This window comes from Ascaphus truei, chromosome 3 (assembly GCF_040206685.1).
Source record: "Ascaphus truei isolate aAscTru1 chromosome 3, aAscTru1.hap1, whole genome shotgun sequence".
Taxonomy (NCBI): Eukaryota; Metazoa; Chordata; class Amphibia; order Anura; family Ascaphidae; genus Ascaphus; species Ascaphus truei.
This window is the reverse complement of record NC_134485.1, coordinates 327,132,615-327,145,422: the sequence shown is the minus strand read 5'-3', so window position 1 is coordinate 327,145,422 and position 12,808 is coordinate 327,132,615. Positions and strand designations below refer to the sequence as shown.

Genomic DNA, 12,808 nt, shown 5'->3' with positions numbered 1-12,808 from the left:
GGGCTACTGGGTGGATGATCGTAGTTCCAACAGTAATGTGGAAGGAGGTAGTAGGGCCAGGTTTGGGAGGAAGTATGAGGAGCTCTGTTTTAGCCATGTTGAGTTTAAGGCGATGGAGGGCCATCCAGGATGATATAGCAGAGAGACATTCAGAAACTTTGGTCTGTATAGCAGGTGTAAGGTCAGGTGCTGAAAAGTATATTTGTGTGTCATCAGCATAGAGGTGATATTTAAACCCAAAAGATGTTATTAGGTCACCTAGAGAGAGTGTGTACAGAGAAAAGAGAAGAGGTCCCAGGACAGAGCCCTGGGGTACCCCCACAGAGAGATCAATAGAGGAGGAGGAGGTGTTAGCAGAAGAGACGCTGAAAGTACGATGGGAGAGGTAGGATGAGATCCAGGATAGAGCTTTGTTCCGAATACCAAGAGTATGGAGAATGTGAAGGAGAAGAGGGTGATCCACAGTATCAAATGCTGCAGAGAGGTCGAGTAATATGAGCAGAGTGTAATGACCTCTGTCTTTGGCAGCATGGAGGTCGTCAGTTATTTTAGTGAGTGCTGTTTCCGTGGAGTGAGCAGTGCGGAAGCCAGATTGTAGAGGGTCTAGGAGAGAATAGGTGTTGGGAAAATGGAGCAAGCGAGAGAATACAAGACGTTCAAGGAGTTTAGAGGCAAAAGGCAGGAGGGAGACAGGTCGATAGTTAGAAAGACCGGTAGGGTCAAGCTTGCTGTTTTTGAGTAATGGTATGACTGTTGCATGTTTGAAGGAGGATGGAAAGGTTCCAGAGCAAAGGGAGGAGTTAAAAATGTGTGTGAGCGTAGGGATTATAGTAGGAGCAAGAGGTTTTAGGAGATGGGAGGGAATGGGGTAAAGAGGGCAAGTGGTAGAGGGAGAAGTGGCGATCAACGGCGACACATCCTCCTCTGAGACAGTGGAAAAAGAGTCAAGGAAGGCAGGAGGAGAGTTAGGAAGAGGTGTAGGATGGGAAGAAGAAACAGAGGGGATGTTCTGACGTATGGATTCCACCTTTTCCTTAAAATAGTCAGCAAAGTCCTGAGCGGAGATGGAGGAAGGAGAGGCAGCTGAGGGTGGTTTGAGTAGAGTATCAAAGACAGAGAACAGTCGGCGTGGGTTAGACTTGTGCATGTTGATTAGTGCAGAAAAGTAGGCTTGTTTAGCTTGCGAGAGGGCAGAGTTGAAACAGGATAGCATAAATTTGTAGTGAAGGAAGTCTGCGAGAGTGTGAGACTTCCTCCAGAGGCGTTCAGAGGAACGAGTGGAGGAACGCAGCATGCGTGTGTGGGAATTTAGCCAGGGTCTAGGGTTAGAAGGACGAGTGCGGCAGAGAGAAAGCGGGGCATGTAGATCAAGAGAGGAGGACAAGACAGAGTTGTAGTTCCTGACCAGGTTGTCGGGGTCTGTAGCAGAGCTGAGAGAGGAGAGGGAGGAGCGTAAAGTGGACTCAAAGTCAGGTAAGTGAATAGAGCGCAGGTTTCTGCAGAACCGGGGTGTGGATGGAGGTGGAGAAGGGGAGAAGCGAGATAGAGAGAATGAGATGAGATGATGGTCAGAGAGAGGAAAAGGGGAAATGGAGAAATCGGAGAGAGAAGTTCTTAGTGAAAACCAGGTCTAAGTAGTGGCCATCCTTGTGGGTGCTGGCTGCAGTCCACTGTTGAAGGCCAAAAGAAGAGGTTCTATCTGCTCTCTGTCCACCATTCATCCTCTCACTCTGTCTGTCCTTGTGTCTTCTATCTGCTCTCTGTCCACCATTCATCCTCTCACTCTGTCTGTCCGTGTCTTCTATCTGCTCTCTGTCCGCTATTCATCCTCTCACTGTCTGTCCCTGTATCTTCTATCTGCTCTCTGTCCACCATTCATCCTCTCACTCTGTCTGTCCCTGTATCTTCTGTCTGCTCTCTGTCCATCATTCATCCTCTCACTCTGTCTGTCCTTGTGTCTTCTATCTGCTCTCTGTCCACCATTCATCCTCTCACTCTGTCTGTCCCTGTGTCTTCTGTCTGCTCTCTGTCCATCATTCATCCTCTCGCTCTGTTTGTCCCTGTGTCTTCTGTCTGCTCTCTGTCCATCATTCATCCTCTCACTCTGTCTGTCCTTGTGTCCTCTGTCTGCTCCCTGTCCACTATTCATCCATTCTGCTGTGTCTGTCCGTGTCTTCTGTCTGCGCTCTGTCCACCACTCATCCTCTCTTTTCTTCTCACGCTTCCTTTCTCTTCCCATAATCTTCGCTCCTTTCCTATTTCATTCCTTCTCTTTCTCCTTTTTACTCTCATCTCCTCCTTTGGGTCCTTCACTCCTTCACCTGCTCTTTCTACTCCCTCACTTCACTTTATTCCTTTCCATCTTTCCTCAGCCGCCAATCTCTTGCTTGTCCCCATTCTACCAATATGTTGTCTCTCTCTTCCCCGCTCTCACATTCATTCGTTTTATTGCATGTGTCCCTCTTTCTTTCTTTTTTACTTTTATTGTTTCTTCCTCTCGATAATCCTTTCCTTTTAGTCCTTTCTTTATCTCTACTTTTTACTCTCACTTATCCCGGGCTCTGTATTTCCTTTGTCCTTTCACTGTATCATTAACCCTCTTTCATGTTCACCACCGTGGCTACTTGTATCCCAAAGGGCAGAGTATGCAGAGCAGTTGTTTTTGTTTATTTTATATCACTGGTCTTAGATAGGTTTACGTATGTGTCCAGCGTTACGTTATATAGCAATACATTCATTATCAGAAAAGAGGGGATCCACAATTCTACCAGGGTTCATCTCTCGAGTCTGGACAACTCCAGATAAGACTTATAGCTCATCAAATATTATCTTCTGCAAACAAAAAAAGTATCATTTGAACAAAAAAAAAGTTTTTTGTTTGGAGCCTTCAAGTCTAAATGAAACAGATGAGAAATAAATTGGGACGTTGTCATTTTGAAGGATGGCTCATTATCACGATACGTTGCTTGAGTCATGCTATGCTTGAGTTGGGTGTCACAACATGATGAATTTGTCCGGTTTGATGGCTGTTCGGGTGATGTCATCTGCAGAAGCTTTGTATCTCACAGACAGAATGGGTCTGTGCCCCATCATTACTTTCCCACACTTACGCAGCTAATAAAAGTCCAGGCAGAGCAAGTAAAGATATAGCAACGAAAGGGTTAACACCGCCAGTAATTAACCCCTTGGCTGAATTACACTGCTGTCCGCAAAGCTTCTGGACACAAATCCACAGAGCAATGTGTTACATGTCCCCCTGTCAGCAAGGGGGATAAAAGGCTGGAGCGGTTACTATCGTTTATTTGTAAAGCGCCAACATATTCCGTAGCATAGTACAGAGTGATGTGTATTACATAAACAGAATGACATACCAAAAAAGGATAAACAAGTGCAAACAGATACAGGAGGTAATGAGGGCCCTGATCCTGAGAGCTGACAGTCTAGAGGGTTGGCCACATGCACAGATAAGGGACGTGCTTTTTATTCTCAGCTTCTGCAGTCAGGGAGTGTTGGGGAAAGGCTCTGGATTAGAAGGCATATTTGTAATGATAACTAAAGCCAGGTCTGTCCATTAGGGTCACAGCACGGCATTGCAATTATTTAAACACTCTATCCCATACCGTGTCTTATTTCACCTGCTGCTTAAGAGTACACTTTTGTCCAGTGCATGTTTTATATAGCCATTGTTCATTTCCTTTTGAAATCCTTGGTATGTTTTCTATTTCGGGGAAATATTGATGTCAAGTAGTGCATCAAAGCCTTACTAATAACTAATGCACACAACAGCCAGTCTACTGGGGGTATACATTGAAGTGCTATAGTGCAGTTTGGGCACTGCTACACAAAAACTCCCATTTAAGTTGGTGGAAGTATGAATGCAGTAGTGCCAGACCTACACTATCACACTGTAATATAAATACCAATGCACATAACACAACGGTTGCAGTGAAGTCTGCCAAACATTCACACCACACTACATTTATTTTTTAATACTTCATACAATCCAGTTGGTAGTCTTATGTGCCCTAAAAAAAATTAAGATCACAAGTCACACTATTGGTCAGTCCTACAAAATACGGGAGATCTGAGAACATGGGAGAGATCTCTGGGGCTTCCAATGACTTGAATAGCAACTGTGGAACTTTGTTCAGTATAAGATAGAAAAGAAAGTAGAAACCTTGCTTCGAGGTTGCCTGGGGCTAATTTGGTAGGTCAGCTAACCACATAGGCAGCAAGTTCCCAGACAGTAAGACCATTCTCAGATGACCACAGCTGGTGTTATCTTTGTGCAGTGAATGTGAAGCTGTTTTTACAATTCTCTTAACTGCATCTGTAGCACAAGAACTATATGTCTGGAGCTGATTGTGCTCTAAAACATGGCTGTATGTATATTTGTGGATCATATTCCTTCTTTTCTCTAATTAATTACCATGACATACTTTAAAAACAATAAGTGGGTCGGTCTCTCATCTTCCTATAGTATAAACCTTTTCAAAACAGTGTCAGATCATTTTTTTTGATCCTTAATGTATAATATCGCTGATAGCTTATATGGCACTTTAACTGCTGACCACATGTACATGATACCAGGGTGGAGCTGGAAGCCAGGAGTGAAGTGGCATTTAATCATTACTCCCCCTATAGCAGGCATATTAATTTCACACATTATGATCAGGTTCAAGAAAAAAAGGCAAAACTAAGGGGTTTGGGCTATATTAATGTTTTTATTGTACAAAACAAAGTCTATAAAAAATGAAGGCGGTGGTGCCAGGATGTATGAAATTTACAATACCACACATTCTAAAACAAAATACAGAGTAACACCATTTATACACAGCATCGCCTGATTGGCATTTTATTCTTCCTCTCCAGATACTATAACCACGTATTTGAAGCATTTAATTCGTCTTCACAAAACCATCCACAATTAAGCTTTTCCTCCCTGGGTTTGGAGTACTGAGGACGTAAACTATCTCTTTCAGAATGAGAACGATAGCACAAACGTATGAGAAGGTTCCCATTGGCGTCCTGGAGCCAGGAACCTTGCTTTAGAAAGTCTTGTTCCCAGTAGGAAGCATTGATAAGATCAATGAAAAACCCAACCCGAGAATAGAGACCGAGTGCTTCAACTTTCTTCATGTAAGCTGATATGCTGAGGCAATGGTGTTACTTGAGTTCATACAAAATGGGAGAGTGAAAGCTATATACCAGTTGGATAACAATTGTCCAGAAGTGATGCTGTGGTAAGACATAAAGTAACTGTACAGACACTTATTGGAAAAGGTTTATGGACACTGCCCTTGCTTAAAGTCTTCATTGCTAGTAGCACCTGCGACACTATGCAAACCCACACCACATTGAAAAGTACGAGGAGGTTAACTCAACAGGAGGTGCCGATCTTTTTTGTATAGTTGAGAGTGGCAGCTTTCACCGTGTGCTGGACTCTCACCTTCTGTCTCTCCTCTTCTTAATCTTTCTCCCTCATCCTGACATCACTTCATGTGACCTATTTCCCAATATCACCTTTAAATATGAGGCACTATATAAACCCTGACAGTATTTTCATTAACCATTAAAAGCGAAGATTATTCAGTGTGCAGTGAACACAGGGCAGTTGTGCCTAACAAGTGGTCTGATGCATGTATGTAGTCATCAAAAGTAAGGCTGTGACTCCCTTTTACCTGCATCTATACTCTCAAGTCATCACCATTTGTCACACCTGATGAGTGACACATGGTGATCCAGAAGCAACATCATTATTATTAGGTGAGAATTGTTATGCGGATTTCTACTGATGTTTACTTTGCGGTGAAAGATTTTGTTGGTTGTTGGCTATTTGGCTTCTGATATGGGTAAAGGTTTTTTTGTTGTAATTCTTGGAGGTATTGAGGGGGCTATATTTATAGCCCTCTACTAAGCTTGGGAGGCTTACTACTACAGTGTAGTCTAGTTTTGCCTACTACCTATTCCATCACATGACCTTTATCCCGGCAACATAATGTTCAATGGATCTCTGTCATCATATTACAAGGTGAGGACCTTGAATCTTCATTGACCATCACATTATACTTGGACATTCAGAGTTGTGGACATGACAGTACCTCTTATGTTTTATCCTTTAATTAAATAACCTATTTAAACATACACATCACAGAAACCGATCTGTGTGAAGAATACACGTAATAGTTTCACAGCACCAAATTACCCCCATCATACGGGCAGAATTCCTCCTGTAGGACCAACACATCCCTTAACATTGGAGGAATCCCAAGTAAAAAAACAACCTTTTTAAGAACATTAACCCACAGCCCCAATATACTGCTTTCTATGGGAGAAGTCCATGTCATAATATCCCACTTAAATTTGCACAGTGGTGTGCCCCTTGCTAAGGCAGAAGTACTTGTGAGAACATTCCCCTTGTAATCACTTTTATCTGTTCCTCGGAGCCTGAGTCATTCACAAATGCATGCGTGACAAGAACATTGGGTAGTCTTTCTTTGAATGGTCAACATTGAGGAAACTGTCTCTTTATGACTATATTCTTTCCAAAGTCAAAGAATTGGCTGGAAATCCATCTGGTAGAGAAAGAGTAGCCAGTGGCACACTGGCAGTGCAGTTATTATTGTGTGCTGAGCGAGGTTTTGTGTCAGCTTCCAGGCACTCGCATGTAGTGACGAGAATATCATGCACTGAGAGCGCAGCGGTTATATTGTAACACAAAGCGGCAGGCGGCAGCTCAGCAGTTACACTGACACACAGTTAAGTCAAGTGTGTGGCAGAGATACTCCAAAAACAGTTTTGTGGAGGCCTGCACAGCAACATAGGGCTTAATTGGCATTTGGCATAGGGATATGGTCACCCCCAAATCAGTGAGAAGGATAAGTAAGGTGTTGCTTTGTTTTCACTCTCTTTCCATTATGACGGGTAATGACTTCCCAGCACAGGACAAACCCTCCCCACCCACCCCACACTAAGTATCCCCTCTACAAAACCTCCCCACTCATACATACAATACACAGGCAAACACACACATAACGTGAACAGTTCCAGCTTAGAAGGGACTGCCTCTAGTAGTCCTGGATTTACAGCCTCCTAAAGAGAATGTACAGAGGCTGGACAAGCCTGTCCCTACTAGTCTGGAGCCTGTTGGAGACATAAACAGGAACACAAAATGGCATATTTTCTTCCACTGGTCCAAAGACCTTCTATAGTGCAAATGGTGCCATTGCCAAAAAAGAGACCCTTTAAACTTCTTTGTCGATGAAGAAAAAATACATTGAGGGTCTCTCCAAAAAAAAAAAAGGTGTAAAGCAACAGTCCATGTCATTGTACCCTACATTCTGAGCATGTGAACCACGCTTAGTAATTCCCCCCATTCTATAGCCCTTTATTGTTCCTTTCTTTTCTCCCAGCAGTTGCAATGCAACGACTCCTATTCAACATGTCGTAAAACCGCTTCCCCATGCCAGGAAAGCTCCCAGCTCCATTCATTTCTGCTCTGTTTATTGGAATGGAGCTCAGAGCTTCCCTGATTGTATGCTTTGCAACATATCGAATAGGAAACTATGCTTGAAACCAGCAAAATATATTTGGCGCACAATTACCTCAATCTGCCCTGTCTGCACAAGTAATACTTAGGTGGTGAGTCAGCGTCACCCTGGTCGGCACCCCGCCATGTGAGTCACATGTTGCCAAAAAACGGGCTGCTGTGCTATATCAAAAAACCAAGGGGAGAGTCCAACTGTCATACCGACTTCTTCATTAAGTTTATTTATGTTAAAAATATTAAAGGAAGCTGTGCGCTGAAGGGATAGACTGCTTGCTATATCCTCTACCTGATACTCCATTGACCTCCCTGTAGTCTTCTGTAACTCTTTTAATCTGCCACTACTCTTCTCTTTCCATCAGTGTTCAAGATCAGCATTGACATTAGATTGAAAGGGAGTGATGTCTTCCTCTGGATCTCTTTGCTCTGTCAGTACGCGGCACACTCCACCCTCGCCCACCGCGTTCTTGCTAAGAGCATTGTGTAAAGGCGACTTCAATGATGGAAATGGAAAGAGACCGAGGACGGTGACAAGTAAGGTATTAGTGGCAAAGGATGGCTGATGAAAGAGTGTAGTGAGAACAAGGAATAGGCACAAATTGAGATTACGGGCTCCTATTGTGAGGACAAGTGGGGTTACGCACAGCTGACCATGCATAAACGTACATTCAAGTGAATTGGGGGAAGGAGAGAAGCTTTCAGATCTGTAGGACACACTTATTCCTTATGGCTAAACCCTTTCCATATAAGAGGGGGTACGTAATAAGGGCATATATTTGATGTATGCCCAGACCCTGCCTGTCTTGTGATTTCATGCTCATTGAGGCCCCCAGGAAAAGAAAAAAACAAGGGCAGCACAAGAAGCATGGCACTAAATAGGCTAAACTCTCCATGTGGGAAGTCTTACGTTGTTCGAATTGTATCTTTAACCCTAAATAAAAGGGGCATCGCGTTTTCTTTCTCTTTACCATTTGTTCTCTATATGGACTTTCTCCACATACACTATTTGGGGTTTATGTCTATGGTAAGAGCAGAGGGGCATTGTGGGAGTAACCCATTAGGAGATTTAGAAATGTTTTTATTTTTTTGCTTCTGTCCATGCTTTGCTTTGATTTTTTTTTGTATTGCACAGAGCATTAACCTCAGCCAAGATCCTCCAGCAGGCATTCCTGATCTTCTGGAATCTCCCCATTAGGGAAGAGGTGAAAGGGGATAAGGAAACAGCGGGGAAATTCCAATGATCACCAAGTACAGACCAGGTGAGAATGGAGGGTGGGAGTAAAGCCCTTTGGGTGAGATCAATCTGTTGTGTTTGGGACAGGACACTTGGACGTCATTTTGAGCGGACCTAAAGTTTACTACAAATTTGGAAATGTAAGCTGCTCTCGACTGCAAAATGGTTCTCAACATTTTGGGCCTAATTTTCACCCGACAGCATCACGGCACTGTTACCATGACCATAACGTGTTCCCAAAAAGTATTAAAAGTGGACATGGCATCCTCATGGCCATTAAGGTTGCAGCTCCCCACACAGGAAACAGCGTAATTTCCACCAATAAGCAGCCGAACTCAATATGGCACATCATGATTTGAGCTGCCATTGGGTAACCTTATGTTTATGAGATTACCTGGGGAGTAACCCAACCACCGAGGTGCTATATTGGACGATGGAAATGACAAAACAAGGTGTTGCAAGAGCTTGACTATAAGCAGACATCAGGTTCAAAGAGTGCCACATCTCTAGCTTAACCTGGGTGGGGTAAGGGGGGTTGGAAACATAAATACTGCACTAGCCCCAGTCCCAAATTTTGGTCTGCTTGTACCCTTGAGAGAGAGAGACAGGAGTTGAGGGTGAGTGGGCGGAGGTCAGAGGACCAAAGTCTTAGGAGCAGCCGCACCGGTCTACCACCATGCCAGGGATCTTGCCATAAATAATTTGTTGCTTGTCATTAAAGTACAGCATGTTGATTGGGGACATTTTGGTGGGGGTACAACAGGGCCCCGCAGACCCCCGCGGGTTGGCTTGCTGCACGAGGTGGGTGTGGGGGTACTTCTGCATGAACATGTACTCGCACTGGCCAGAGCAGTAGTTGGCTTTGTAGCGTTTGGGAGCGATAATCCAGTCCCAGCCGAAGGCCTCAAAGTCCACAGTGAGCGGGTAGCGACAGCAGCGGGACTCGGTGGAGTGCTCGTCACAGTCAAGGCCCAAGTTCCGCCTTGATCGCTTGTTGTTCTCCATCACACGCAGCTCCATGAAAGGGTGCTATGGGGGAAAATAGACAGGCGGTTAAAGAGGGACGGGCGAGTGAGGGAGAAATGGAACAAGGTTAAGAGAAGAGCGAGAGGAAAGGGGAGGCAATTTGGATTGAAAGAGAAAGAAACAGGCATGGTGGGACTAAGAAAGTTGAAGTGATAAAGAGTGGTACAGAAAGAAAGATAAACAAGACATGCATGAAAGGGTGAGCAAAGCACTGCACCGTGGACCCACATCCTTTTCGCAGGTCTATTCAATCCAGGTTGGGAAGTTCACTAAGAGCCTTATTCAATAGTTATTTTGTATTCCTGAGGATGGCTCCAAGGGATGTTTCAAAACTTCCCAAACAAATAATATAAACTGCATAGATTTTCGTTGGGTCATTTAGGAGCAGGTGGCACAGCAGGAAATATGTGGGGAGTTACAGATTAAGAGAGAGACAATGATAAAGTGGGATATTTTCCGTTATTGCTCTTTGTTATAAACAAGGAATCGGTGGGGCGGGATGTGCGTGGTGGGGCTTGCGCGGCGTGGGGTGTGCACTGGGCGGTGTGCGCTTGTGGGATGTAGGAGGGGCAAGGTGTGCGCGGTGTGGGATGTAGGAGGGGCAAGGTGTGCGCGGGGTGGGAGGTGTGTGAATGTGTGCGGGGTGGGGTGTGCGCAGGGAGGGACGTGCGTGGGACAGGGTGTGCGCGGGGTGGGAGGTGTATGAATGTGTGCGGGGTGGGATGTGCGCAGGGAGGGACGTGCGTGGGACAGGGTGTGCGCGGGGTGGGAGGTGTGTGAATGTGTGCGGGGTGGGGTGTGCGCAGGGAGGGACGTGCGTGGCGCAAGGTGTGCGCGGGGTGGGAGGTGTGTGAATGTGTGCGGGGTGGGGTGTGCGCAGGGAGGGACGTGCGTGGGACAGGGTGTGCGCGGGGTGGGAGGTGTATGAATGTGTGCGGGGTGGGATGTGCGCAGGGAGGGACGTGCGTGGGACAGGGTGTGCGCGGGGTGGGAGGTGTGTGAATGTGTGCGGGGTGGGGTGTGCGCAGGGAGGGACGTGCGTGGTGCAAGGTGTGCGCGGGGTGGGAGGTGTGTGAATGTGTGCGGGGTGGGATGTGCGCAGGGAGGGACGTGCGTGGGACAGGGTGTGCGCGGGGTGGGAGGTGTATGAATGTGTGCGGGGTGGGATGTGCGCAGGGAGGGACGTGCGTGGGACAGGGTGTGCGCGGGGTGGGAGGTGTGTGAATGTGTGCGGGGTGGGGTGTGCGCAGGGAGGGACGTGCGTGGCGCAAGGTGTGCGCGGGGTGGGAGGTGTGTGAATGTGTGCGGGGTGGGATGTGCGCAGGGAGGGACGTGCGTGGGGCAGGGTGTGCGCGGGGTGGGAGGTGTGTGAATGTGTGCGGGGTGGGATGTGCGCAGGGAGGGACGTGCGTGGGGCAGGGTGTGCGCGGGGTGGGAGGTGTGAATGTGTGCGGGGTGGGATGTGCGCAGGGAGGGACGTGCGTGGGACAGGGTGTGCGCGGGGTGGGAGGTGTGTGAATGTGTGCGGGGTGGGATGTGTGCAGGGAGGGACGTGCGTGGGACAGGGTGTGCGCGGGGTGGGAGGTGTGTGAATGTGTGCGGGGTGGGATGTGCGCAGGGAGGGACGTGCGTGGGACAGGGTGTGCGGTGTGGGATGTGCGCAGGGAGGGACGTGCGTGGGGCAGGGTGTGCGCGGGGTGGGAGGTGTGTGAATGTGCGCACGAAGGGACGTGCGTGGGGCAGGGTGTGCGGTGTGTGCGGGGTGGGGTGTGCACAGGGAGGGATGTGCATGGGGCAGGGTGTGCGCGGGGTGGGAGGTGTGTGAATGTGTGCGGGGTGGGATGTGCGCAGGGAGGGACGTGCGTGGGGCAGGGTGTGCGTGGGGTGGGAGGTGTGTGAATGTGTGCGGGGTGAGATGTGCGCAGGGAGGGACGTGCGTGGGGCAGGGTATGCGCGGGGTGGGAGGTGTGTGAATGTGTGCGGGATGGGATGTGCGCAGGGAGGGACGTGCGTGGGGCAAGGTGTGCGCGGGGTGGGAGGTGTGTGAATGTGTGCGGGATGGGATGTGCGCAGGGAGGGACGTGCGTGGGGCAGGGTGTGCGTGGGGTGGGAGGTGTGTGAATGTGTGCGGGATGGGATGTGCGCAGGGAGGGACGTGCGTGGGGCAAGGTGTGCGCGGGGTGGGAGGTGTGTGAATGTGTGCGGGGTGGGGTGTGCGCAGGGAGGGACGTGCGTGGGGCAAGGTGTGCGCGGGGTGGGAGGTGTGTGAATGTGTGCGGGGTGGGATGTGCGCAGGGAGGGACGTGTGTGGGGCAGGGTGTGCGCGGGGTGGGAGGTGTGTGAATGTGTGCGGGGTGGGATGTGCGCAGGGAGGGACGTGCGTGGGGCAGGGTGTGCGCGGGGTGGGAGGTGTGTGAATGTGTGCGGGGTGGGATGTGCGCAGGGAGGGACGAGCGTGGGGCAGGGTGTGCGCGGGGTGGGAGGTGTGTGCGGGGTGGGATGTGCGCAGGGAGGGACGTGCGTGGGACAGGGTGTGCGCGGGGGTGGGAGGTGTGTGAATGTGCGCACGGAGGGACGTGCGTGGGGCAGGGTGTGCGGTGTGGGGTGTGCACAGGGAGGGATGTGCGTGGGACAGGGTGTGCGCGGGGTGGGAGGTGTATGAATGTGTGCGGGTGGGATGTGCGCAGGGAGGGACGTGTGTGGGACAGGGTGTGCGCGGGGTGGGAGGTGTGTGAATGTGCGCACGGAGGGACGTGCGTGGGGCAGGGTGTGCGGTGTGGGGTGTGCACAGGGAGGGATGTGCGTGGGGCAGGGTGTGCGCGGAGTGGGAGGTGTATGAATGTGTGCGGGGTGGGATGTGCGCAGGGAGGGACGTGCGTGGGACAGGGTGTGCGGGGTGGGGTGTGCGCAGGGAGGGATGTGCGTGGGGCAGGGTGTGCGCGGGGTGGGAGGTGTGTGAATGTGTGCGGGATGGGATGTGCGCAGGGAGGGACGTGTGTGGG

General features: G+C 48.9%; 1 protein-coding gene across 1 annotated transcript in view; it reads right to left on the bottom strand.

The window, feature by feature from the left end:
• Window positions 1–6,971: 6,971 nt before the first annotated feature.
• Window positions 6,972–12,808, bottom strand: part of GDF11 (growth differentiation factor 11) — a 132,511-nt gene continuing 126,674 nt past the window's right edge. Inside the window, exon 3 of the mRNA XM_075591380.1 lies at window positions 6,972–9,809. Coding sequence (XP_075447495.1) covers window positions 9,429–9,809 — 381 coding nt within the window. The 3' untranslated portion in view covers window positions 6,972–9,428. The remainder of the gene's footprint in view (window positions 9,810–12,808) is intronic.